General features: G+C 60.5%; 1 protein-coding gene across 1 annotated transcript; it reads right to left on the bottom strand.

Moving 5' to 3' along the window:
- Nucleotides 1-519: 519 nt before the first annotated feature.
- On the bottom strand, nt 520-27,304 carry SCN3B (sodium voltage-gated channel beta subunit 3). The gene is made up of 5 exons (XM_036425990.2): nt 27,010-27,304; nt 18,346-18,506; nt 14,965-15,190; nt 7,142-7,280; nt 520-2,433 (listed from the first exon to the last, which is right to left on the bottom strand). The coding sequence occupies exons 1-5, from the start codon at nt 27,062-27,064 to the stop codon at nt 2,370-2,372; spliced, it is 645 nt and encodes a 214-aa protein (XP_036281883.1). The 5' UTR covers nt 27,065-27,304; the 3' UTR covers nt 520-2,369.
- Nucleotides 27,305-27,799: the final 495 nt, after the last annotated feature.

Here is a 27,799-nt window from a genome sequence, read left to right on the forward strand (position 1 = left end):
CGGCCAGGAGGAGCCGGAAGTTAACCAATGAGAGGGGGGGGGGGGGGGGGAAGCAGCTGCGAGCTCAGTGGGAGGACCGGGGTCCAGGCCCCTCCCCAGCTGTGGGAGCTGGTGTGTGGCGCCTCGGCGTCGGCCTCCGTTTCTTCACTTACAGCAGGCGCGTCAGTAACATGGACCCCGCGGGGCTGGTTGTGGAGAAGGAACAGGATAATCGACATGAAAACAAACGCTCGGATGAAAGCTGAGAGGTTAGAAGACAAAACGGGGGAGGCTTACTTAGAAAGGGCACCTAAGGAAAAACACAACAGTGACATTCAGCTCCATTCAAAACCACTCGGGAGACACGGGGGTTTGTTCTTAAAAGGAAAGAGCGGCCGCCATGCGTGCTCCGCGGTCAGACGTCAGCTGGGGGGCTGGCTTCACACCACTGTGGCTACCCAGGCCTGCGCCCCGGCCGCTCTCCTCGCTGTGCAGTAACCCACATTCCAGGGAGACTGTGGGCACCTGCCAGGGAGAAGCGCCTGGCATTGATTGAACGTGTCTTCTTCAGGACGTGAACTAAGACTTATGGTCAGCACTTCCCCCAGACGGAAGAAATGAAAAGCGTGAGTTTGTCAGGTGAGGCCCAAAGCCAATGGAGTCTGATCTCTCTCCATAAATCCCTCCGGATCCGAGAGCCATCTCACTCCCGCGTCCCAGCACGTCCATCCCGTCTCACAGAGCGCCTCCCGCTCCCCACAGGATGCTGAGGGACTCACACTGGGACCAAGCCCTCCACTAAAATGCAACATGAGATTTTGACTAAAATGCAGCCAGTGCTCATCAGCGCTCCCAAAACCTAGGGGGAACCCTGGCTATTCTATATTCCCAGGGGAATTATTGGGAGCCGCCCATCCCTTCACTCATCTGCTGATGGTCCATGCTTCTCAGGGATCATCCAGGAGGCATTCCGCTGCCCGAGGCTCAGACTCACACTCCTTCCCCTTCCGGAAGGAGATTCTGCGAGACTGTTCCCGCCTTTCCCTCTGCTTCTCCGCCAACTTCCGGCTGCCAGATCAGTTACCCTCCGCAGGGCAGCCCACCGTCAGTGCTTGTGAGAGGGACATGGTCGTAGCCAATCTCAGTGTCAGTCTTCTCAAGGACAAGGGCCCATCTCGGGAAGCTGGGCAGGGAGGGCCTGAGGCTGACTCCGCCCAGTGTCCTCTGGAATCCAATGGAGCTGAGCCCTGTCCGAGCCTCACGGCCTCTGCAGGGTGAGGAAACTGTCCAGGAGCACGTGGAGAGGAAGGACTGCAGGGTTTCAGTTCCAGTGCCCACAGGACAGTGATCGCTCCAGCTGTCTCTGGTGTGTGCTCGCTGGGCGTGGAGGCTGGACGTGGGGGCGTGGCAGCCTGAGGCGGAGGGCATACGTACCAATAGGATCATGAACGTTTTGTGTGACTTTGAAAAGCCATTTAAATTGCTGAGTCTCTCCCAAGGCTCTTGTCCTTGGCTTCTTGAAGGACTGAGTCCAAGCCGGGCCTTGGACACCTAAGGGTTCTAGCCCTGCAGTACGGAGCCCCGGGGAACTTCCTCTCCTTGCTCAGGAACTTCCCGTCGCTGGAGAACCCAGAGGAGCACGCTTGGCTCTGATGCTCTGGGCAAGGGGGCCAAGACCTTGGAAAACGGGCTTCAGAAAATCCCACCTCGTGACATCCTCAGCTGGTCCCTCGCTTCCTTCCACCAAGACAGCCTCCACAGGGAGCCAGCTCCACAGTCACGGGCGCAGGGCGGTGCTGCCTCCAGCACTTGTTCAGAGTTGTTGGGCGCACAGGGGAGGAGTCCGGTTGGCATGGGTACTGCTGTGTGGACGCCAGGCTGGGGTGAGGTTGAGTCTGTGTCGAGATGGTGGCTCCTCGGCTCTGGTAAAGTCTGATGCTGTGTAGAGGTCGGATGGAGTTAGGAGGCCATGGGGAGGGGAGCGGTGTGGCCCCCGGGGCACCTCCTGATGCTGTGACATCACTGAACCGGGGCTCCAGCGCCTCAGTGCTCAGATCACCCGTCAATGGCAGCACAACTCCGCCGGCCACACACAGACCCTGACCAAGCGCACAGTCCTCACGAGGAGGGGGCGGGAGGCCACTGTGCCTTCGTCACTTGGGGGAGGAGCTCACGTGGCCCCCACACCCAGCCAAAGCAATTTCCCTCTGAAGGCTCGGCATCACACAGAGCTTACGGGCTGGGCATCAACTGAAAGCAGTATCCTGAGGGCGGGACTTGGGTAGGGAACAAATTAATCCAAGGGCCCAAGTTTAAAGTCACGGTACAATCTGCCATCCTTATCCACCTTCCCCTTCGCTTTCCTCTGCATCACCTCGAACCTCAGCCCTCTATTCCTCTACTGGCACCACCGGGTTCTCCTTGTTCTCTGATGGGATGGCAAGGTAGTCGGACCTGTAGGAGGACAGATGGGGGAAGAGAATCAGCACTTTTGTACCCAGAGGCGGGAAAGCAAGAAAAGGGAAGAAGCAAGGATGCCCGCACAGAGCTCTGCACATCCTCCGCGGGTCCAACAGGAAACGAGGAGGGCCTTCCCGGGGCCAGAACAATAGCAGCGTCTGTTTGTTTGCTATCCGCTCTCCCAGCAACCCTCTCATTCGTCCCACTGCTCTCAGGACTCAGTATTGTTAGATTAAAATGCTGGCTGAACTGATGGGTGTGAAATTATATCTTAGAGATGCTTTAATTTTCACTTTCTTGATCACTGGCGAAGTGGAGCATCCTATATAATAAAAGCCTAATATGCAAATCACTAAACAGCAGAATGACTGTTGTTGGGGGGCGGGGAGCGGGAAGGACCGGCAAGCGGGTGGTGCCAGGCCAGCCAAGGCAGACACCAGCGGGCAGAGGGAGAGGACAGTGATCCAGAGGCAGCCAGGACAGGCAGGAGCGGAAGGGCAATTGGGGATGGCGGGGGAGGGGCGGCGGGAGAGCCAGCTGTTCACCAGCCAGCGCCCTCCCCTCCCCGGACCAGCCCGCTGGTGTGGATTGTGGGCCTAAACCATCAGTTGGACATCCCCAAGGGCTCCTGGGCCTCAGGAGGGCACAGGCTGGGCTGAGGGATACCCGGCTCCATTGCACAGATTTCCATGCCCCAGGCCTCTAGTCTTTGCATAATTATAGGTGCTTTTGGTTTTTACTTTTGTAATTTGTTCATTTGTTTTCCTCATTTTTCTTTTGAGATATTTGTCTTTTTCTCTTTGATTTCATATCTTGAAATTGGCTTCTTCCAGTCTGTTTGTCTCTAAACTTTGCTTTTGGATTCTTATAATTAAAAATTAATGTTGACATACAGGGATGGGCAAAAGTAGGCTTACAATTGTGAGTATGCAAGTCAGAGTTCATTCTTGTATTATTATCTATTAATTATTGTATTTTTATTGTTATTAACCTACTTTTGTCCACCTCTGTATATAATATAATCACAATTATCATTTTCCTTTGTGTTTAAAGAAATCCTCTTCCAAGGTACTAAAGGTATTTTTTATATATTTTTATTGATTTCAGAGAGGAAGGGAGGGGGAGAGAAAGAAACATCGATGATGAGTGAGAATCACTGATTGGCTGCCTCCTGCATGCCCCCCACTGAGGTTCGAATCCACAACCTGGGCATGTGCCCTTGACTGGAATTGAACCTGGAACCCTTCGGTCTGCAGACTGACGCTCTATCCACTGAGCCAAACCAGCCAGGGCATAAAGATATTTTTTTAAATGCCCTTAATAGAATTTTCAAGTTTTGCACTTTACCTTGTCTTTAAATCCACTCACGGTTTATTGTTGGTTCCTGTGAGGGATGGAGAATCCCTCCTGTTTTTTTCCATATGAACAAGGAATTGTCCCCATCCACCGGCCGGACAGCCCGCTCCTCCTTCAGCGGCTGCATGGCCTCTGCCACATGCTGGTTTGTGTACGGAGTAACCTTCGGGGCTGTCCTGTTGTCCTGCTTGTCCACGAGGTGCCCAGGGCAGTGTCAGACCCTTTGCTCTGACAGTGTCCTCAGCAAGCCTCACTCTGACAGGAGAACTGCCAGCCACCTCCCCCATTCCTTTAGAATCAGCAGACTAAAGGGGCTAAGAGAGGTGGTTACTTGTTTAAAGGGCTGCAAGCAAAGAAACAAAACAAAAAACACTATTGGGAGAGACTCTGTGTCGCCTGCGAAGCCCCTTTGGCCCCTTGAGTGTGGCTCTTCCACAAAATACCACGGCCTGGGGAGTCTGTCTTGAAGAAGTGGCATTAGAAGTTTAAGTTTAAAAAATTAGGCTCTCTAAAGACGTTTCAATCGTCGTACTGTTGATATTTGGCTCTGCTGACTACTCAGTTTGCCGACCGCTGTTCTAGTCCACTGTCAAGCATTTCTTTGAATTCTTTATCGGAGGACTTATCTCTGCTTCCTTGGCGTTTCTTTCTGGGAATGTTTCTTGTTCCTTCATCTGAGAGATGTAGTATTCTTCTGTCTTTTCATTTTGTTTGACTTTCTATGTTTGTGTATACGAATTAGACAAACTCGCTCTCTCTCCCGTCTTGAAAAGCGAGCTTATAGAGAAGTCGGCCTCTGGTCAGCCTGCGTGTGCCGGTGGTTTTGCCAGGCAGGGAGGAGCTAATCGGGTGCGTGAAGCATCCGGGCGCTGGTCTGGCTGAGCCAGCGTGGCTCTTGGTGCGGGGGCCTTGTTGGTCCTACTTGCTTCCTCAACAGGCTCCAGTGATATGTCCCAGGATGCACTGCAGCGACCTTGCAGGCAGGCCAGACCTGGACAGCGCCCTCGCCCACACAGGAGAGGTGGAGGGGTGTACGCACAGGCACCTCTGACCAGTCCCAGCAGCTCCCCCACTCCCAGGGGCTGTCAGCCTTTCCGTGTTTCTGTGTAGAAGCCGCCTCTCTCCGGGTGTCATGAGCCCGGGCCTAGGGAGCCCGCCGGGCCAGGCAGCGCTGCAGCTGCCGGGAGCGCCGCCTGCTGAGCTGGGCGGCTCCGGTGGAGGCAGGTGCCGAGGGGAGCCCAGGAGGTCCTGCCTCTCCTCCGTCAGAGGCAGCGGACTCGCAGGCGGACACCGCACCCATGGCACTCACCCCGAAGGAAGCGAGGGCGGTGTAAACAGTGGCGCTCACAGGGCCCTCGGACTCCCCGGCCCCCCGGCCTCTTGCTCGCGGCTGCCGATCGGAGCCGTCCATCCAGCCCCGCGTGTCTGTGAGTGAGTGTCGTGGGACGGGAGTCTGCGTCCTGTGCTGCGCCCTCCACACGCCGCCTTGCAGCTCAGACCCAGGTTTTCATTTCCAACTTTTAAAATTCCTCTTCAGCCAACCCGGTTTGGCTCAGCAGTAGAGCGTCGGTCTGTGGACTGAAAGGTCCCGGGTTCGATTCCAGTCAAGGGCATGTACATTGGTTGCGGGCACATCCCCGGTAGGGGGTGTGCAAGAGGCAGCGGGTCGATGTTTCTCTCTCATTGACGTTTCTAGCTCTCTATCCCTCTCTCTTCCTCCCTGTAAAAAATCAATAAAAAATATATTTTTTAAATAAAATAAAATAAAATTCCTCTTCAATCTGCCTGCTCCTTTTTCTTAGCAACTTACTCTGTTCTATGCTCTGGGTTCCTCCCTTTACTGCTTCCCCTCTTTTAAACAAACCATTTCCCTATTCTCTCAGGTCTCCTGTGTCTGACGTTCCTTGCTGGTTGGCTCTCCGGGGACGGATAACCTCAGCCAGGGCGCTCCCTGCAGAAAGGTCTTCGCTGCTTCAGCTCAGTCCTCACGGCGGGGCTGCTCTGGTGGTTAATTAGGGGATCTCTCAGCGTGGCGGCTCCTGGATCATGTGGGGAGTGTGAGTGTAACTCCCACACATTGTGAAGGCAGGCTTGTGGCTACGAATTCTCTATCCCACATGTGTCAAACACAAGGCCCGCGGGCCAAATCCGTCCCGCCAGGCCTTGCAATGTGGCCCGCACCGCGCTGTCATCACTGCACTCCGCTGCGTTTCCATCACAATGACAGTTTATGACTGTTCAGTAAACCATTCGGCCCGCGATTTAGGCTGGATTTTAGATTTTGGCCCCTTCTCTGATTGAGTTCGACACCCCTACTCTAGAATCTTTGATGTCTTCCTACTAGAGTCAGGCCAGAAGGATGTGCTTGGTGGGCTCCTCCGGGCTGGGGCCCGATGGTCTCGGGCCTGTGTGTGTGCAGCGCGGGCTCCCTGCGGCTCCTGGCTCTCCCGGGGCCTCCTGGGGGCCCTTCAGCCCACGCGGGAACTCCCTGCCCAGCGCTGCCTGCGAGCCCCACGTCGCCAGGCTCGGCGGCCTTCCCACACGCCGTTCTGTCTGTCTCACATCGGGTCAGGCGCCATCTTCCCCTCTAAGGTCATAGCGTCATGCAAACGATGCTTCATTTTCCGGGGCCTCAGCAATGCTAGCCCCAAATACAGGCCAGCCCGGTCCCCACCCCTCAGCCCAGCATTCCTCACTGTGCCCGCTCCTCGGTGCCGGGAGGGGGGGGGGCGGCCGTGGCAAACATGGCCAGGGCGGCTGGCCTCGGAGAACAGCCCTGCTGAGGTTCTAACCGTGCCCCGCTCCCCGCTGCGGGGAGAGCATGCTGCTTGGAGGGAGCACTCGGCCCAGGCGCCCGATGAGCAAACAGCCCTGCCGGGAGGAGCCTGGCCATTAGGAATGGAGAGGCTCGGGCTCCGAGCCCAGGCTCTCCTCGCTGTCTGTGTGGCCCCGCGAGCCGCTTACCTTCTGCGCCTGTCCCAGCACCTGTGAAATGGGCGTAAGAATGCTAACTCTTGGGACTGAGGGGGCAGCTGGTGAGCTTCCCATTAGGGGCAAAGAGTACAGGCCAAGAGGTAGCAGGCCTGCATCCAAGCCTTGCTTTCCCTTGGGCAAACTCCCCCAGCCTCAGTGTTCTCATCTGTAAAATGGACACACTCACAGGCTGCTGTGAGAAAGGCAGGCGACTGTGAGACCCCTCACAGGCTGCTGTGAGAAAGGCAGGCGACTGTGAGACCCCTCACAGGCTGCTGTGAGAAAGGCAGGCGACTGTTGCTTGCTCAGCATTTCGCCTGGAGAGCCCGCGCCTGCAGGAGCCAGCACCCTGGGGCGCTCGGGGAGGGCTTACGCGCTCTCCTGGGCGGCCTCCTCAGCCTTGGAGACCTTCCGGTAGCAGTAGATCATCTCGATGAGCAGCCACAGCGTGAGGAAGACCAGGAGGATGTACATCATGATCTCTGAGACGACGGAGGTGAAGTCCTCTCCAGCTGCAAGAGGAGAGAGAGCAGGGCTCAGAGCGCGCGTAGCAAACCCAGCGCCAGCGGGGCCGGGCGTGAGAAGCCGGTGTGGTGTGGCTTACACACACTGGGCCTCCAGGGGCTCAACGGGATGTCAAAGGACCGTCCTGTCTGATGGCTTCCTGACTGGCTTTCACCAGATGTCCGGAGGGAGGGAGGGGAGGAGGAGGGAGGCAGAAGGAGGAGGGGGAGGGAGGAGGGGGAGGCAGAGGAGGAGGGGGAGGCAGAAAGAGGAGGGAGGGGGAAGGGGGAGGCAGAAGGAGGAGGGGGAAAAGGGGGGAGGCAAAAGGAGGAGGGGAGAGGGAGGAGGGGGGAGGTAGAAGGTCGAGGGGGGAGGGGGGAGGGGGAGGCAGAAGGAAAAGGGGAAAGGGAGGAGGGGGGACGCAGAAGGAGGAGGGGAGAGGGAGGAGGAGGGAGGCAGAAGGAGGAGGGGGATGGAGGAGGGGGATTGAGAAAGAGGAGGGGGGAGGGAGGAGGGGGGAGGTAGAAGGAGGAGAGGGGAGAAGGGGGGAGGCAGAAGGAGGAGGGGAGAGGGAGGAGGGGGCAGGCAGAAGGAGTGGGGGGGGGAGGGTGGTGGGGGAGGCAGAAGGAGGAGGGGAGAAGGAGGAGGGGGAAGGCAGAAGGTGGAGGGGGGAGGTAGGAGGGGGGAGGTAGAAGGAGGAGAGGGGAGAAGGGGGGAGGCAGAAGGAGGAGAGGAGAGGGAGGAGGGGGGAGGCAGAAGGAGGAGGGGAGAGGGAGGAGGGGGAGGCAGGAGGGAGGCGGGAGAGGGAGGAGGGGGGAGGCAGAAGGAGGAGGGGAGAGGGAGGAGGGGGGAGGCAGAAGGTGTAGGAGGGAGGGAGGAGGGGGGAGGTAGAAGGAGGAGAGGGGAGAAGGGGGAGGCAGAAGGAGGAGGGGAGAGGGAGGAGGGGGGAGGGGGGAGGCAGAAGGTGGAGGGGGGAGGGAGGAGGGAGAGGCAGAAGGAGGAGGGAGGGGAAGGCAGGGGAGGAGGTGGGAGGTAGGAGGACGGAGGCAGAAGGAGAAGGGGGGAGGGAGGAGGGGGAGGCAGAAGGAGAAGGGAGGGGGGAGGCAGGGGAGGAGGTGGGAGGTAGGAGGACAGAGGCAGAAGGAGGAGGGGAGAGGGAGGCAGAATGAGGAGGGGGAGGGAGGAGGGGGAGGCAGAAGGAGGAGGGGAGAGGGAGGCAGAATGAGGAGGGGGGAGGGAGGAGGGGGAGGCAGAAGGAGGAGGGGGGAGGGAATCCTGAGACTGAGTGGCATACACATGGTGAGGCCCTGGCTTTGCTACTTGCTGCTGTGTCATCTCCCGCATTTGAAACTCGGTTTCTTAACCTGCAACGTGATGATGACTTCACCTAACGCCTTTGAGAATATCTGTGGCATTTAAATGTCTGCAGGCGTGGGTGCTACGTGAGCTCAGCCTCATGCCTCCATGCCTCGGGGGTTGGGTGGGAGGTGGGGGGGTGGGTACCTAGGGAGAGGGCATCGGAGACACGTGAGGCCGGAGCCAGCGGCCGGGGCCGGGCGTGTTCGCATGGGGCTCGGCTCATCGGAATGAGTGGGAGGCCCTGTGTGAGCCACACGTCCTCCAGCTCTGCTTCTGAGGCGCAGGCCTGGGCCCGGCATTCCCGTTTAACCCCTTCCTTCCCGCGCCATGCCGCCTCTGAGGAGCCGCCTCTCCTCAGGGCGCTCACAAGGCCACGCCCCGCCCAGCCTTCTCCTCCAAAGCTCCCTGCTCAAACGCCAGGGCCTTTGGGGGCGGCAGACATTCCCTCTTCCCCTTCCCGCTTCCCGGATTGGGTCTGTCGTCCCACTGCTCCTCCGTCCCAGGCTCCCTCTGCGGTCCAGGCCCAGCCATCCCTCCGGACCCCACGGAGCCCCTCCTCCCTGCGGCCCCAGCGTCTCCGCATCCTCCCTCGGGCGGGCGGGCCGTGGCCCTCCGTCCTCTGTGCTCTTCTCCCTGGTTCGCGGGCTTTGTCTGCTCTGCTCACTGCACTCAGGTCCTGTCACTTCCCAACCAGCACGGGCTTTCTAGCCTAGAACACTCAGAACTCCCCGTAAGTGTTTGCTGGACGAATGAGTGTAAATACTGGTCTCCGTTGTTTCGTGACCAATGACGATGAGAAGTAAATGTCCTGACACGCATTCCTTCCTGGTGGAAGGAAGGTCCAGCCGTTTCCTCGCCAGCTCCCACCGGCTCCTGAGGCCGCACCCTGCAGCCCGCTCCGCACAGAGCCACCTCGGCCTGGGCTCCGCGGAGCAGCCGGGCCGGTCACCCGGTCACCCGGTCACCGGTGCAGCCGAGGCCGGAGCTGCCGGCTCTCCTCAGAGGCTGCTGTGCCCCCGGCGGTGTGCGCAGCCTGAAGCACGCGTGTCCTTTAAATCCAGCCCAGAAGCAGCAGCACAGCTGTCCCGTGTTTCCGTTCCTTGTTTCTGTCCCGTGTTTCGGTTCCGTGTTTTCGTCCCGTGTTTCCGTTTCATGTTTCCATTCCATGTTTCCGTCCCATGTTCCTGTCCTGTGTTTCCGTCCCGTGTTTCCGTTCCGTGTTTCTGTCCCATGTTCCCATTCCATGTTTCTGTCCCGTGTTTTCATCCCGTGTTTCCGTTTCATGTTTCCATCCCATGTTTCTGTCCTGTGTTTCCGTCCCGTGTTTCCGTCCCGTGTTTCTGTCCTGTGTTTCCGTCCCGTGTTCCTGTCCTGTGTTTCCGTCCCATGTTTCCGTTCCATGTTTTCATCCCGTGTTCCCGTTCCGTGTTTCTGTCCTGTGTTTCCGTTCCGTGTTTCCGTCCGTGTTTCCGTCCCATGTTTCCATCCCGTGTTTCCATCCCGTGTTTCCGTCCCGTGTTTCCGTCCCGTGTTTCCATCCCGAGTTTCCGTCCCATGTTTCCGTTCCGTGTTTCCATCCCGTGTTTCCATCCCGTGTTTCCGTTCCGTGTTCCCGTCCCGTGTTTCCGTCCCGTGTTTTCATCCCGAGTTTCCGTCCCGTGTTTCCATCCCGTGTTTCCGTTCCGTGTTCCCGTCCCGTGTTTCCGTCCCGTTTTTCATCCCGAGTTTCCGTCCCGTGTTTCCATCCCGTGTTTCCGTTCCGTGTTCCCGTCCCGTGTTTCCGTCCCGTGTTTTCATCCCGTGTTTCCGTTCCGTGTTTCCATCCCGTGTTTCCATCCCGTGTTTCCGTCCCGTGTTTCCGTCCGTGTTTCTGTCCCATGTTTCCATCCCGTGTTACCATCCCGTGTTTCCGTCCCGTGTTTCCGTTCCGTGTTTCCATCCCGTGTTTCCATCCCGTGTTTCCATCCTGTGTTTCTGTCCCGTGTTCCTGTCCTGTGTTTCCGTTCCGTGTTCCTGTCCTGTGTTTTCATCCCGAGTTTCCGTCCCGTGTTTCCGTTTCGTGTTTCCATCCCGTGTTTCCGTCCCGTGTTTCCGTCCCGTGTTTCTGTCCCGTGTTTTCATCCCGAGTTTCCGTCCCGTGTTTCCGTTTCGTGTTTCCATCCCGTGTTTCCGTCCCGTGTTTCCGTCCCGTGTTTCCGTCCCGTGTTTCCGTCCCGTGTTTCCGTTCCGTGTTTCCATCCCGAGTTTCCGTCCCGTGTTCCCGTTCCGTGTTTCCATCCCGTGTTTCCGTTCCGTGTTTCCATCCCGTGTTTCCATCCCGTGTTTCCGTCCTCGAAGGCCTCGGGTCTGTCCCCGCGCCCAGAGGAGGCGCCAGCGGAAGTCCAGAGTGAACAGAGCAGGAGGAAGCGTCGCTGGGGCCCAGGAACGGAGGAGTGGGGGTGCCGCGGCAGAGTGAGGGCTCTGGGCAATCCGAGAGCCTGTGCCGAGGGGGAGGGTGCTGCCGGCCACGGGGTCACCGAGAAGACAGAAGCCGTGGCAGGAAGTGGGGGGAAGAGGGGGAAGACGCCCTGGAGACGGAGCCGCCTCCAGGCACAGGTCTGGCGGCCTCCCGCTCCTGGTGCGAATTAGCCCGGCCGCGCTGCTCTCCCAGCTGCCCCTCCACCAACGGAGGCGGAGGAGGCCTCCGCCCCCACAGGCCAGCCGCACCCCGCAGGCCAGCCGCACCCCCGCAGGCCAGCCGCACCCCCGCAGGCCAGCCGCACCCCCACAGGCCAGCCGCACCCCCACAGACCAGCCGCACCCCCCAGGCCAGCCGCACCCCGCAGGCCAGCCGCACCCCGCAGGCCAGCCGCACCCCGCAGGCCAGCCGCACCCCCACAGACCAGCCGCACCCCGCAGGCCAGCCGCACCCCCACAGACCAGCCGCACCCCGCAGGCCAGCCGCACCCCCGCAGGCCAGCCGCACCCCGCAGGCCAGCCGCACCCCCACATACCAGCCGCACCCCGCAGGCCAGCCGCACCCCCGCAGGCCAGCCGCACCCCGCAGGCCAGCCGCACCCCCGCAGGCCAGCCGCACCCCGCAGGCCAGCCGCACCCCCGCAGGCCAGCCGCACCCCGCAGGCCAGCCGCACCCCCACAGGCCAGCCGCACCCCGCAGGCCAGCCGCACCCCGCAGGCCAGCCGCACCCCCGCAGGCCAGCCGCACCCCGCAGGCCAGCCGCACCCCCACAGACCAGCCGCACCCCCCAGGCCAGCCGCACCCCGCAGGCCAGCCGCATCCCCACAGACCAGCCGCACCCCGCAGGCCAGCCGCACCCCCGCAGGCCAGCCGCACCCCGCAGGCCAGCCGCACCCCCGCAGGCCAGCCGCACCCCGCAGGCCAGCCGCACCCCCGCAGGCCAGCCGCACCCCGCAGGCCAGCCGCACCCCCACAGGCCAGCCGCACCCCGCAGGCCAGCCGCACCCCCACAGACCAGCCGCACCCCGCAGGCCAGCCGCACCCCCACAGGCCAGCCGCACCCCGCAGGCCAGCCGCACCCCCACATACCAGCCGCACCCCCCAGGCCAGCCGCACCCCGCAGGCCAGCCGCATCCCCACAGACCAGCCGCACCCCGCAGGCCAGCCGCACCCCCGCAGGCCAGCCGCACCCGCAGGCCAGCCGCACCCCCGCAGGCCAGCCGCACCCCGCAGGCCAGCCGCACCCCCACAGGCCAGCCGCACCCCGCAGGCCAGCCGCACCCCGCAGGCCAGCCGCACCCCCGCAGGCCAGCCGCACCCCCACAGACCAGCCGCACCCCCCAGGCCAGCCGCACCCCGCAGGCCAGCCGCATCCCCACAGACCAGCCGCACCCCGCAGGCCAGCCGCACCCCCGCAGGCCAGCCGCACCCCGCAGGCCAGCCGCACCCCCGCAGGCCAGCCGCACCCCGCAGGCCAGCCGCACCCCGCAGGCCAGCCGCACCCCGCAGGCCAGCCGCACCCCCGCAGGCCAGCCGCACCCGCAGGCCAGCCGCACCCCGCAGGCCAGCCCGCACCCCCGCAGGCCAGCCGCACCCCGCAGGCCAGCCGCACCCCACAGACCAGCCGCACCCCCCAGGCCAGCCGCACCCCGCAGGCCAGCCGCATCCCCACAGACCAGCCGCACCCCGCAGGCCAGCCGCACCCCCGCAGGCCAGCCGCACCCCGCAGGCCAGCCGCACCCCCGCAGGCCAGCCGCACCCCGCAGGCCAGCCGCCACCCCGCAGGCCAGCCGCACCCCGCAGGCCAGCCGCACCCCTGCAGGCCAGCCGCACCCCGCAGGCCAGCCGCACCCCCACAGACCAGCCGCACCCCCCAGGCCAGCCGCACCCCGCAGGCCAGCCGCACCCCCCAGCAGGGGCTCCACCCCCACAGGCCAGCCGCACCCCTGCAGGCCAGCCGCACCCCCGCAGGCCAGCCACACCCCCGCAGCAGCCGCACCCCCACAGACCAGCCGCACCCCCGCAGGCCAGCCGCACCCCCGCAGACCAGCCGCACCCCCATAGGCCAGCCGCACCCCCACAGACCAGCCGCACCCCCCAGCAGGGGCTCCACCCCCACAGGCCAGCCGCACCCCCGCAGGCCAGCCGCACCCCCCAGCAGGGGCTCCGCCCCCACAGGCCAGCCGCACCCCGCAGGCCAGCTGCACCCCCGCAGGCCAGCCGCACCCCCGCAGCAGCCGCACCCCCGCAGGCCAGCCGCACCCCCGCAGCAGCCGCACCCCGCAGGCCAGCCGCACCCCCGCAGCAGCCGCACCCCCGCAGGCCAGCCGCACCCCCGCAGCGGGGGCTCAGGGAGGAAGCAGGCGGCTGGCATCCCGGGAGCACCGGGCTCTGACCGCAGCCTTGTTTTCCTCCTGCTCCCACTCGGGCCTGTCTGCCCGGCGGGCACTGGCTCGGCGCGGCCTGCTGTGCTTCCCACTGGCTGCCGGTCTCCGGAGGCCAAAGCCGAGAGCAGAGGTGGAGACAGAGGCCCAGGTCCCGGTCGGTCACCAGGCAACATTCCCAGGGGAGGACGGTGAGGGCGCCAGGGAGGACCAGTGTGTGCAGAGGAGGACAGAACACCTCCTCCGAGAGCTCCACCCACCTCCATTGCACACAGGGGCCAGGGCTGGGGGCGCGGGCTGGGGGGCGCGGGCGGTCGGGGGAAGGTAGGCGGGGTGGGAGGGCAGGCTTGGGGGACACGGGCTGGGAGGGCGCGGGGTCCCCCGTCTAGATCCAGTGTCCGAGGCGCCTCTGCCCTGCGGACTGACCGCCTGTGTCACAGTGTCCAAACCAGCGGTCCCGCCAGCCGGGGGTCCGCGGGCCACTGACTGTCCGTGAGGTCGGAAAGGCCGGCGACTGCCGGTCCAAACAATAGCGTGTGTCATTCGCATTCAAGTTTGTTCACACGTTTTATCCCAGAACAGGACAACACTCAGTGTGCGAGCTGGTGCTGGGAGCCTGGCCTGTAGGCAGAGGCCTGTCTCATTTGACCTCCCCTTCTGTCCCCGCCACCCTCTGGCCTGGGCACCAGCTGCACTGGGGCAGCGGGAACGCTGGGCGGGGCGGGAGAGAGGCTGAGAGGCTGAGCGAGCCTGCTGAGAAAGCACAGGCTCCTAGGGCGGGGCGGGGCGGGCGGGCCCGCAGCCCGCCGAGGTGCCACCGCAGCCCGGCAGAGGCCCCTCAGGAGGCTGCAAACCACGCAGGAGAAACCCATCCCGACGCTGGACGAGTTGCACAGACGTGGAGTCAGATTGGCGAAAGGACTCCGCCCTAACGGGCAGGTTCTACATAAAAACTCGAGCGCTCTTGGCGTTTCCCCTCCTCCCGGCGGAGAGGGGCTCTGCAGGGAGAGCTCGGAGGGGCGGTGCCCAAGGGTTTGTGCCAGAGACTGAAGACAAGGCGGCCAGGCGGTCAGGGCCGCGGTCTCAGAGCCCGTCCGCCAGCAGCCCTCCCGGCCTGCGGCCCCTGGTAAGCTGGGCTGCCCATCCTGCAGGGGTGCTGGGCTCGCTGGGCTGAGCGCTCCTGGTCTGGAGGGCAACTTTCTCGAGCCACTGAGGCAGGTCCGGCACAGGGGGAGTGCGGCTCAGTGGGCAGCGTGCGCCTCTAAGAGGCCGTCTCCTTTCCCTTGGGATGAGGGTCAGGGACTAGGAAGGTGACTTTTCACTCTCGCCTCCACTCTCATCTCCACCTTCCACCCTCACCTCCACGCCCTGTCCGCGAGGAAGGCAGAGGTGAGCTGGCTGGCCGTGGGGACACTGTCGCCGTCACCTCCACAGCCCCTGTGCGCAGCCACCTCCTCCCCGCGGGGAGGCCCGGGGCCCGGGCCGGCTCACCCTCCTCGGTGACGCGCAGGGGGATCAGCCGCGTGGTCTTCACAAAGGGGCGGTGGGCCTCGAACTCGAACTCCCGGGACACGTTGCAGGTGTAGAGGCCGGAGTCGTTGAGGGTCACGTTGAGCACGGTGATGGACACGTCCTGCAGGTCCTTGCTGCCGTCCCACTGCAGCCGCCCCTGGAACGGGCTCTCCACGGCCTGGTGGCCGTTCCGGTACTCGTAGATCTGCGGGCAGAGGGGCAGGGGCAGGCCTGAGCGGACGGGGCGGAGGCTGAGGCGGGGCGAGGGGAGGGGAGGGCAGGAAGGAGAAGGAACTGCAGGCGCAGGAGGAAGGGGATGGCTGCTCAGAGCTCCAAATGCAGGTGGGGGGTCAGAGGGAGGAGCGGAGAGCAGGGGGAGGTGGGCCCAGGCGGACAGCACCGGGACCAGGAGGGGGCGCTGGGAGGAACCGAGGCCTGGGAGGAGTGGAAACAGTGTGTCCTGGCAGCCAGTGAGAGCACGGGAGCCGCAGTCAGGAGAGGCGGGTGCATTAGTCATGGGGCATCACAAAGCCCCGCCTTGGGCTCCACCCTGAGCTGCTCCACTGGGCGGTGCGGGCAGTCTGGCCGGGCCCAGGAGGGGCTGGGCGGCCGGAATGCCGCCGGAGGCAGAGGCTGCTGTGCACACACCGGGCGTTCTGCTTTGGGCTGGATTATAGCTGCAATATGGTCTCTAATCCCCCTCACCCCCCCCCTCGGACACCCTTTTTCCCTGTGCGGCTGTGCTGCCCATCCTGCGTCCGGCCACGTGCAGACTCTTACCTTCCCTCCAATCGCTACAGCGAATAAAAGTTAAGGCCATGCCCTAACCGGTTTGGCTCAGTGGATAGAGCGTCGGCCTGCAGACTGAAAGGTCCAGGGTTCGATTCCGGTCAAGGGCATATACTTTGGTTGCGGGCACAGCCCCCACCCCCCAGTGGGGGGGTGTGCAGGAGGCAGCTGATCGGTGTTTCTCTCATCAGTGTTTCTAATTCTCTATCCTTCTCCCTTCCTCTCTGTAAAAAATAAATAAAATACATTTTAAAAAGTTAAGGCTGATGCCTCGTGGCACTGTCCGCATTCCAAGGCTCCCTGGCACACCGGCCGGCTGCCGGGCAGCGGGGTCCGGAGCACTGCCCCTCACACGGTGTCTGTCCGCATCGCGCTGTGTCTGCAGCGCAGTTTTAAACGTTCCCTTCCTCCTCCTGAGCCTCATCCTCCCCGGTTTGGCCAGGCCTGGCAGCGGATGGGAGCTGGCACGGACCAGGCCTGAGTGCCAGGGGCCCCGGAGGCCAAGGCAGCCAGGTTCTCGGACCCGGAGGGGCCTCCGTCCTGGCCGGCCCCGAGCCCAGCCCGGCAGCCTGCTGTCCCCCTTCAGGCACCTGATGGGACAGACGCCATCAGACGGGCCGTGCAGCCTGGAGCTGGCAAGGAGGTCGGCCCTGAGAGCCGGGCGGAGGGCAGGTGAGAGGCCGCGCCTGCGCCATCGCCATCTCCGGGCCGCGGAGACGCTGCCCGGGACACAAGGCCCTCAGTACGGGGTGCGTGGCTGTGGTCAGGGGCCTGGTCAAACAGAGGCTTTCTGTGCCTTACCTTTTCTGAGCCCGGTTGCCTCATTCATATGTGTATATGGTTCTTTCTTTAGCAAACCCTTATAGAGTGCTTCCTGTCTTCTAGAACTATCCTAAGTGCATTAAAAGTGAAAGCTCTCGGTTCCCAGTAAACTCCATGGTTTATGCCCCATTTTAAGGAGGAGTAAACTGAGTCACAGAGAGGGTCAACAGTGTGTCCCAGGACACAGGAAACTAAGACGCTGGAGAGTCAGGAATCAAATGCAGGCCGCCTGGCTCCAGACACAGAGGCTCCTTCCCGAGGTGGGATTCAAAGTCTATGACAGCCGTTCAGCGCTGGCGCCAGCCAGTCAGAACGGCACTGCCCTGGGCAGGCGCAGCCGCAGCCGCACAGACTCCCGCTCTGCTGTCACCATGCTGCCGTCTCGGGCTGGGAGGTCCGGCCCAGAGTAGAACCACTGAAATATCTCACCCGATGTGGCTGCACCGGGTACAGTGACTGCCGCCACGGTCCTCCCTGTAATTCCCATTTTACCGGGATCATGAGCTAAAGGAAGAGACAATGTTACTAGGAGCTCCGAGACCACTGCAGGTATAGTTCAGCCCAAAGCAGAACGCCCGGTGTGTGCCCAGCAGCTGGCAGCTCTCTGCTTCCCGGTGGCATCCTGGCCGCCCAGCCCCTCTCCCAGCCAGACTGCCCGCATTGCCCTCAGAGCAGCTCAGTGTCGAGCCTGAGGCCCAGGCTTCGCGAAGCCTCATGACTAATACAGCTGCCTCACCGACGTTATCCTATATAATAAGAGGCTAATATGTAAGTCGACAGAACAGTGGGACGGCCGGTCCTATGACGTGCACTGACCACCAGGGGCAGACGTTCAACACAGGAGCTGGCCCTGGTGGTCAGGGGCGAGCCAGGCGAGCACAGCGGCCGTGGTGGGAGCCTCTCCCATCTCCACAGCAGCTCTAAGCATGTCCAACTGCCAGTTTAGGCCCATCCTCCCGGGGAGCGGACCTAAGCTGTCAGTCCGACATCCCCGAGGGCTCCCAGGCTGCAAAAGGGCATCGGCCGGGCTGAGGGGCCCCTCTCACCAAGCGCACAATTTCATGCACCAGGCCTCCTATCTTACATAATGGCGCTTGGTGCAGAGACCAGGAAAGGACGTTTCGTTAGTGTGGAGGCATCGGAAAGCCGGGGCCTCGGACTGCTCCCCTCTGAGAGGGCGTGGCCCCCCGCAGGAGGGGGGCCCAGGATTCAGTTGTTCTGCTAATTCAATCCACCTGCTGGAGGGTGTAGAATAGGGGTGTCGAACTCAATCAGAGAAGGGGCCAAAATCTAAAATCCAGCCTAAATCGCGGGCCGAATGGTTTACTGAACAGTCATAAACTGTCATTGTGATGGAAACGCAGCGGAGTGCAGTGATGACAGCGCGGTGCGGGCCACATGGCAAGGCCTGGCGGGACGGATTTGGCCCTCGGGCCTTGTGTTTGACACATGTGGTGTAGAAGGTAAACACAAACACCTACAAAGTGCCGGTCAGCTGACTCGCACTCAGTCGGCTTTCAGCACCAGTTACCTCTCCTTCTGCTGTGACCAGGAAGGCTTGTGGCTGGCCCGGGGCCCTTCCTGCCCGGAGGCTGGGTAAACTGAGGCCGCCGGTCTCTGGGGAGGAGAGGAGCCGGCAGCGCTCGGAGAGAAGGAGCCAGTGTCTGTCAGATCATCCTCCCCACCCCCAGGGGTCAGGCGCACTGAACAGAGGCCAGTGGGGGAAGGCCGAGGCGGCAGCCAACCTACCAGGAAGTCTTTTCCGCCCTCGGGCCTGTAGAACCATTCCACCACCGTGGTGGCCTCCACCTCCTCCCTCTTCATGCAGGAGATGCAGCGCAGCTTCATGGCGTTGCCCTGGACGGCCTCCGTCTCCGAGGGCACCTCCACGCACACCGGGGAGCAGGCGCCTGGGAGGCGGGCCGGGCCAGGAGGGAGGGAGAAGACAGAGAAGGAAGGGTCGTGAGCTAAATCTGAAAACACCACGTCCATGTGTGTACACTGCCCCTGTGCTCCGGAGCACGCATGCCCCAGCAGGTACGGAGGGGCATGGAGGAGGCGCGGTGACCCAGAGCCACTGAGCGAGCGGCGTTCGAAACGTTTCTCCTGGATGTGACCGTGGAGGAGGCAGCACAGCCCCGAGCCTGCCCTCAGAGACCCCGATCCAGAGGAGGCAGGGCGGGCGCACCCAGCACCCTCCCTCAGCCGCATCGCCGAGCCAGGCCCAGTGAGGCTGAGGTGGGGAGGTGGGAGAACCCCAACCTGCCCTGAGGCCATGCCCCGCAGGGAGCACATCCCCCCCCCCCCAACCAGGCCTCTGAGCACAGACCAGGCCTCTGAGCACAGACCAGGCCTCTGAGCACAGACTAGGCCGGTGAGCACAGACCAGGCCTCTGAGCACAGACCAGGCCGGTGAGCACAGACCAGGCCTCTGAGCACAGACCAGGCCTCTGAGCACAGACCAGGCCGGTGAGCACAGACCAGGCCGGTGAGCACAGACCAGGCCGGTGAGCACAGACCAGGCCTCTGAGCACAGACCAGGCCGGTGAGCACAGACCAGGCCTCTGAGCACAGACCAGACCTCTGAGCACAGACCAGGCCGGTGAGCACAGACCAGGCCGGTGAGCAGAGACCAGGCTCCGTGAGCACAGACCAGGCCTCTGAGCACAGACCAGGCCTCTGAGCACAGACCAGGCCTCTGAGCACAGACCAGGCCTCTGAGCACAGACCAGGCCTCTGAGCACAGACCAGGCCTCTGAGCACAGACCAGGCCGGTGAGCACAGACCAGACCTCTGAGCACAACCAGGCCTCTGAGCACAGACCAGGCCTCTGAGCACAGACCAGGCCTCTGAGCACAGACCAGGCCTCTGAGCACAGACCAGGCCGGTGAGCACAGACCAGGCCTCTGAGCACAGACCAGGCCGATGAGCACAGACCAGGCCTCTGAGCACAGACCAGGCCGGTGAGCACAGACCAGGCCGGTGAGCACAGACCAGGCCTCTGAGCACAGACCAGGCCTCTGAGCACAGACCAGGCCGGTGAGCACGGACCAGGCCTCTGAGCACAGACCAGGCCTCTGAGCACAGACCAGGCCTCTGAGCACAGACCAGGCTCCGTGAGCACAGACCAGGCCTCTGAGCACAGACCAGGCCGGTGAGCACAGACCAGGCCTCTGAGCACAGACCAGGCCGGTGAGCACAGACCAGGCCTCTGAGCACAGACCAGGCCTCGTGAGCACAGACCAGGCCTCTGAGCACGGACCAGGCCGGTGAGCACAGACCAGGCCGGTGAGCACAGACCAGGCCGGTGAGCACAGACCAGCCCGGTGAGCACAGACCAGGCTGGTGAGCACAGACCAGGCCTGCTCTGCTCCCAGCGGCTGGGAGAGCGCCAATGGCAATAGTGGTGAGCAGTGAAACAGACAGACAGACAGAGAGACAGGACCCGCCTTGTAAGACCCCCATGTCCTGCACACTGTGAGGGTCAGAGGTTTCCAGCCGTGAGAGGTGGTTATATCTGTGTTTAGGAAGAGTGAGGTAATGCGTGTGCACGGTGTTGGTGGAGCAGCCAGGAGGGGAGAGTGAGTGACGGCCCAGGAGGCGGAGCAGTGCTTTGCGGGGAGAAGCAGAGCGAGGAGGTCAGACCGGGGTTCTTACAGCCCCGCCTCTGACCGCTGGTGGCCCGTGACAAAGGCAAGCGTTTCTGTCTGCAGATTAGAGCGCATCCCAGTGGGCGGGAGCTGCCAGCAGGAACACGCGGGCGGCAGCGGCAACAGACGTCAATGCACAGAGAGCGGGAACAGCCCCCCTGCCCGCTCAGGCCGAAGCCGGCCACGGCACCGGGCCAGGGGTCAGATTGCACAAAAGGAGCGTGTTCCGTGGCCGAGCCCAGAGGAAGCGAGGTCGGGGAGAGAATTCCCTGAGGGCCGAAGGGGGGCAAACACACCACCTCTCTGTCCTCCGATGTTTGAAGGCTGGTCTGTGAAAGGTAAACAGATTCCCTCCAAAAGTTACAGGAGTTGAGTTTAGCTCAATGTTTTAAAAACTAATTTTCTGGCGCGGCAGCTGCTCCCAAACGCAGAGCAGTGCTCGGCAGGGGAGCCTCTGAAGCAGTGACCACGAGGACTCGTGTGTCAGGAATCCTGATGCTACTTTTAAAAATATATATTTACACTAGAGGTTTTGTGCCCTGGGGTGGGGGTGGGGGTGTCCCTCTGCCTGGCCTGCGGGTACGGGGCCGAAACTCCTCTCTGATCCCCTCCTCCCCGGGGTCCTGGGTTGCAAGAGGGCGGTTCTCGGTGAGGCGCCCCAGAACCTGGCTCCTGCCCCCCTCCTCCCAATACTGAGTCACTTTCTCTCTGTGTCTGTCTCGCTTCATTCATCTCACTTCACCCTCACTTGGGCAGTAACTGACAACTCGTGGGCATTTGGCTACAAAGTGCAATTATTTAGCGAATGGGATTTACTGAGCCGGGAACCTGACGGCCTAAGGCAGGACCCTGCTCAACGCCAGGCTCCGTCCAGGCCCTTCTGCCCAGGCCCTTCAGCCCCAGGAACCTCCTTCTTCCCACCTGAGTGCTCCTTCGCCTCCTTCCCTGCCCGGAGGGTGCTCACTGGCGCTCCTGTCCGCCCAGGAGGAGGGAAGCGGGGCCGGTCTCCCAGCCCAGTGTGGTAGCGGGGACATTCGCTGCCTCCACTGGAAATCGACATTAGGTGGGTGGGCGGGCGCCAGATGTCGGGGCCACAGCCAGTAGGTCCTGCGTGTCTCTTCATTCAGCTCAGTGGTCGGCAAAGTCATTAGCCCACAGAGCCAGATATCAACAGCACAACGACTGAAATTTCCTTTGAGAGCCACATTTTTTAAAACTTAATTTTCTTCTAACACCACTTCTTCAAAATAGACTCGCCCAGGCCGTGGTATTTTGTGGAAGAGCCACCCTCGAGGGACCAAAGAGCCGCATGTGGCTCATGTGACCAAGTTTGCTGACCACAGATTTAGCTAATCGAGTCGAAAGTTTCTGTAAGGACCAGACCCACAACCTCTGCAATGGGCTAGAGGCCAGGAGCCAGACGCAAAGTGGGGAGCCAATGGGCTAGAGGCCTGGCCCAGTGCACGCATTCGTGCACCCGTGGGGTCCCTCGGCCTGGCCTGGGGGCTCTCCGACATCCCCCAAGGGGTCCCAGATTGTGAGAGGGCGGTTCTCAGGTGACGCACCCCGGAATCGGGCTCCCTCCTCTCTGGTGCTGGATCCCCCCGAGAACCTCAGCTGCCAAGTCACCAGAGCTCCGCAGCTCCTGTGTTGAGCATCTGCCCCCTATTGGTCAATGTGCGTCATAGCCACCAATCAGCCGGTCCGCAGGTCGCTTAGGCTTTCCTCTTTATAGATTGATTTCAAAGAGAAAGGGAGAGGGAGAGAGATATTGATCGGCTGCCTCCTGCACACCCAGTACTGGGGATCCAGCCCCAACCTGGGCATGTGCCCTGGGCCGGAATCGAACCCGGGACCTTTCTGTCTGTTGGCTAACGCTCTATCCACTGAGCCAAACAGGCCAGGGCTGATGCTACCTTTTAATGAATTAATAATAAAAACAGAACCCCGAAAAATATAAAGCACTGCACATTGATAATTAGACCAGTCTGCTCCTGTACTGCAGACAGCCGTGTCCAAAAGCGGAGGAGAGCTTTATTTAGAGCTGGAAGTCAGGCCAGCCAATTAATTTTGAGTAAAAATGAAATTTTCTATTTGACTGACTTGGAAGGCAACGCCTTTCATTTTAAACACAGCCTCAATCCTAGTGGTGCTGAGTGAAGTCTAAAATATTTAGAGGCAATAAATGTAATTGGTTTTAAACTCAAGCAAGCTAGCTGGGCTGGTCCTGCCGGGGCCTGCAGGGGGCGACCTGCTTCTGCGCGGTCACACCAGCGGGTGCACATTTGGGAGACCTGGTCTGCAGTCTGTGATGGGTTTGGAGTCTTGATTCCAGGCCTGGTGAAAACAGAAAGGAAGGAGGAGGGGTCATCTCCACAGGAGTCAGAGTGGAGGAGACGTGGAGTGTGGAGAGTGTGCCCTCATATTTAACGAGATGTGGTGAAGGTAAGTTAGTGCGGCTCCGACACTTCAAAAGCAGAACAGAGAGTGTGCTGTGCAGTCACCATGACAGAGGCAGGATGAAGATGGTATTTGGCAACTGCTGGTGTTTGATTTCCTATTTTACCTCTCCGAGACCCATTTATGCATCAATAAAAGTGCTGAAAATAATGTTTATCCAATATATTTTCCATGAAAATCCTCTGGAATAATTGACACAAGTGTGCTTTGTACAAACGTCACTTGCTAATGTCCTTCTGTGCTTCATCTAAGTGTTCACTTTCCTGCTTGCTGGGTGCCCGGCACTGAGAGTCCAACAGGGAACTCCCAGGAGCCATCTTTGCCCTCATGGTGCCTGCGTTAGGGCGGGGAGAGAGAAAATAAGCAGCTTAAATTGCCACAAGTGCTGGGAGGCAGAATAAGAGAGGCCAGAGGAGGCAGTGCGTGTGCTCACTGGGGACAACCCCCCAGGCGGAGGAGCTGCAGGAGAGAGGAGGGTGAGAGCTGTGTGAAGGCGCCAGAGGGAAGAGCAGCTCCAGGACCGGGGGAGGAGCTGAAGGAGAGAGGAGGGTGAGAGCTGTGTGAAGGCGCCAGAGGGAAGAGCAGCTCCAGGGCCGGGGGAGGAGCTGCAGGAGAGAGGAGGTGGAGAGCTGTGTGAAGGTGCCAGAGGGAAGAGCAGCTCCAGGGCCGGGGATGGGAGTGCGTTTGTGGAAAGCAAAGAGCACAATAAACCCAGGGAGAACTTGAGGACAGAGACAGGGGCGGGAGGGCAGCCAGGGCGAGGCTGTGGCTGGTCTCAAAGGCCGTGATTAGAGTGACATGGGGCTCTGTGTGGAGGAATGACATGAGCTGACTATGAAACTGCACGATGTGACCGCTGTGTTGAGAATAAACCAGAGGTGAGGAAGCACACGGGCGGGAGCGAAGGTAACAGTAAGCACTGATAGAGTGACCAGGCTGAGCTGCCGTCGGTTTTGCTGGGTGAGGGGGCGTGGAGCTGTGGGGTGTGACAGGGGATGACTTGCTGATGACTATAGGTGAGAGCTGATGTGCTCTGATAAAGTAGATCAGAGGGCCTTAGACAGGAGCACCGCTCATGCGTTTATAGTTGGAGGAGGAGGACAGAATGTATGCCGTCGGGCTGGTGGATAGGGGGGAGAGGGGCGGCCTCTTTTTCCTATGATGCCCCTGAGATGACAATAACCCGGATATCTTCAGAGAGCAGGCCCACTGGTCCCCTCCTCTAGTCAAAGTCCAGCTGCAGGCAGAGAGACGCGCCTGAGAGCCTGGCCAGTGCCCTGCAAGTGGCCTCCGCGTCCCTCCCGTCTGCTTGCCCTTCGCACGGTGACCTCGGAGGGGAAGTCTGTGTCCCCAGCCTGCGGGTCGCCAGAGCATCGCTGCTTCTGAAACCCTCTGGATCTCCAAGAACAGGCCTCACGTGGAACAGGCAGGAGCGGCAGTGCACGGCCATGTCGCTGACTGCATGCAGTAACTCCTGAGATGCTCTGCATAAACCATCTCACCTACTGCCTCCTTTTCAGTTTTCATGGTAATAACGTATGACAAGGAAGAATCTGACATATTAATGGTGGTCGTATTTAACTAAGGAATAGCATCAATGAGGTGGGTAGTAATGTATATTGAGCAAACTCCTCTAATACCCCCAAATCTTCGGGCATCACTATATTGCTCTTCCAGAGCTCGTTCTAGACTGTTTTCCTTCGCAATCTATAATAATAAAAGCGTAATATGCTAATTAGACCGGACGACCTTTCGGATGAAGCCGGGGTTACGAGGGAAGGCAGGGTCCCGGGTGCCTGGGGTGGTTGGAGGGAAGTCCGGGTCCCGGGGACCAGAGGGAAGCCAGGGCCGGCAACCGGGGAAAGGAAGGCCTAGCCTTGCACAGTTCCATGCATCGGGCCTCTAGTAAGATAATAAATGCTTTGGTTGGAATGGAAGTACTTCCTCAAAAGAGTAATAATCAGAGTTGCTTGCAGGTATTAGTTCCCTGTAATGACTTGGTCTGTCAGATTAGTCAGTCGCTTAGCAGAGCCTTGAAAGGAAAGGATGCAAGAAGGGCTAGTGGGGAAAGAGGAAAACACTCCCCAAGAGTGGACATCTGGAGAGCAGACCTGCAGAGGAAGAGTACAGAGGGCACCAGAGGCTGAGGATGAGGGAAGCTCTGCAAAAGGCAATGGTGCCCTGGCCAGATAGCTCAGTTAGTTGGAGCATCGTCCCAATGTGCCAAGATTGTGGGTTCAATTCCCAGTCAGGGCACTTACAAGAATCAGCCAATGAATGCATAAATAACTGGAACAACAAGTCAATGTTTCTCTCTCTCCCTCTCTCTCTCTCTCTCTCTCTCTCTCTCTCTCTCTCTCTCTCCCTTTCCTTTCTGTCTCTGAAATTCAATACTTTTTTTAAAAGGCAATGCCATGGCATGGGGAGGGAAGAAAGGAGGGGCCGCTCAGAAACAGACGCAAGGCTGGGTGTCCACCCGGCATCCTGCGTAGCAGCCATGCGTTCACAGAAGCGCCAGGACAAACACTGGAAGCCTCCAATTTGGAGGCCAGATTCTCTAGCAAGTCTTCCCCTCTGGAGCTCCTTTCCTCGTCTCCAAATTAGAAGTGATCCTCCCCCTTAGGGTTGATATGGGGCCAAAAGAAGGAATGGACTAAACCTGCTGGAGTGACTCAGTGGTTGAGCATCGACCTATGAACCAGGAAGTCACGGTCCGATTCCATGTCAGGGCACATGCCTGGGATCTGGGCTCCATCTCCAGTGTGGGTCTCGCAGGAAGCAGCCAATCAATGATTCTCTCTCATTATTGATGTTTTTATCTCTCTCCCCCCCTCTCTCTCCCTTCATCTCTGGAATCAATAAAAATATATTTTTTAAAAAATAATAGTGCTTTGTAAGCTATAAAGCCCAGACAAGTGTCGGGCTGTTGTTGTTGTTATATGCATTATTTAAAAAATAAGGGAACTTTTTCCAAAATATGCAAAATATAAAAGAATTGAAAGATTCTTTGTGTTCATATCTTTTAAAATATGTTTTTATTGATTTCAGAGAGAAAGGGAGAGGGAGCAAGAGATAGAAACATCAGTGATGAGATAGAATCATTGATTGGCTGCCTCCTGCATGTCCCCCCACTGGAGATCGAACCCATAACCTGGGCATGTGCCCTGGACCGGAATTGAACCCAGGACCCTTCAGTCCACAAGCCGACCCTCTATCCACTGAGCCACACTGGCTAGAGCTCCAGGTGCCTAGTTTCACCAAGGCAGATGGGCACAATCCCTTTAATTATACTGGTTATTACCTTTTAGCATGAAGAAGGTAACTAAGATCATGTACAAGCAATATGTCATCTAAAAAACATCTATTTCCCTCAGGATCTAATTAGAAAACCAAAGCAGAGATACCCAGAACTGTACAACTACTTCACACACAGACACATCTGTGTACCCACTCCGTCCTCACCACGCCATTCAGATAGCCATGCTAAGAGGCTCAGACACACACTGGTGCACACATTCACCCACGAGGCTCAAGGATGCACAGTAAAGGGCGCTCTCACCTGCATATTCAGGCAGTATCATTACCCTCACTGACTCCCTCTGCACACATGCAGGCCTCCACCCCGAGTTCCTCTCTGACATCCCTGCTCAGCCTCATCGCTGCAGGGCATGGCTCCCTGATTTGGAGGGAGAAAGTCCCCTCGTCCGTCACAGCGACAAGCGAGAGTGTATGAGCCTTTGAAGGCAAAACCCCCGCTCCCCACACACCACCTTAGCTCCCCTGTTAAAAAAAAAAAAAAAAGAAAAAAAAAAAAAAAAAAAAAAAAATGCAATTCTCAGGTGCAAATCTACTTAACACCTCGCGCAAATGACTGAGCCTGTTTTCCTCCCATTCCTGATAAGATTTAGCAGATGGGTTAACAACTAAAGTGTTTTCTGTCTCAACGTGCATGCGCCCAGCTATTTGTAATGTGCAGAAATTCACTCGAAGACCCAATCAGGTTTCCAAGACACTACACCCTAAGAACCATTAACTGCAGCTGAAATGTGCATGACTGTTCGTTCCTTTTAGCAAAGGGGAAACATGCCTTGCAATAACAGCAAATAGGAGGCGGATGGAGGAACCCAGGCTGGTTCAGGAATAAAGCAGCAGGGGGTTGGGAGGCGTTTTTCCAGCCTCACATCGAGCTCCCATGCAGCCCTCCTGGACCCGCGTTGGCAGACATCCCCGAGGGAAGCCACGGGGCTCCTTTCTGTGGCGTTATCACTGTCACCCGTTCCGCATGGCGGGCGCTGGTACTCACCCCAGAGGGCGAGCGTGAAGGCGGCCAGGGGGAGCGCTCCTCTGAAGGCAGGCATCTTCTCAGGTGGTCGCTCCAGGCCCAAGGCGATTCCCTGTCCACCGCTGCGCCTTCACAGACACTTTCGAGGAAACCCTTTGGGACGAGCTGCCCCAAGAGGGCGACTTTCGGGCTGGGCGAGGGCCAGGCGGCCGTGCGGAGGCCCCGGGGACTGAGTGGCTCTGGCTGGACCTGCCCTCGCAGCGCCTCCTCTCCGGGCTGGGGGTCCGCTCCGCGCGCCGCCGGCCGAGCAAGTGGCTGGGAGCGCGCCCAGCACCGCGGACAGCGCCCCCGCGCCCAGCACCGCGGACAGCGCCCCGCGCTCAGCACCGCGGACAGCGCCCCGCGCTCAGCACCGCGGACAGCGCCCCGCGCCCAGCACCGCGGACAGCGCCTCCCGCGCCCAGCACCGCGGACAGCGCCTCCCGCCCCGACCGGGCTCTGCCGCTCCGGCCGCTCCGGCGTGCGGTCCGCCTGGAGGGGGCGCCGCGGGAAGAGAACCCGCTGGTCTAGGCGGCCGCGCTGTCCGCGGGGACCATGCCGAGCCACCTCTCACCTCCCTCCGGAGCCCCTCCGCTCGGCACAGGATCCACCGAGACCGGGAGCTCCAGCTTCACCGGCCCGGACCCGCTCTCCAGCTGGGCGTGCCCGCACCCGCAGCCACAGGCCGTCTGGGCTGCAAAACCCGACCCTCCTCCGCGCCCCCCACACCCGCCCTTGCTCTCCGGGAGGCCGGGAGCACAGCGGGGAGGCG

The sequence above is a fragment of the Pipistrellus kuhlii genome, unplaced genomic scaffold (genome assembly GCF_014108245.1).
Source record: "Pipistrellus kuhlii isolate mPipKuh1 unplaced genomic scaffold, mPipKuh1.p scaffold_m20_p_88, whole genome shotgun sequence".
Taxonomy (NCBI): Eukaryota; Metazoa; Chordata; class Mammalia; order Chiroptera; family Vespertilionidae; genus Pipistrellus; species Pipistrellus kuhlii.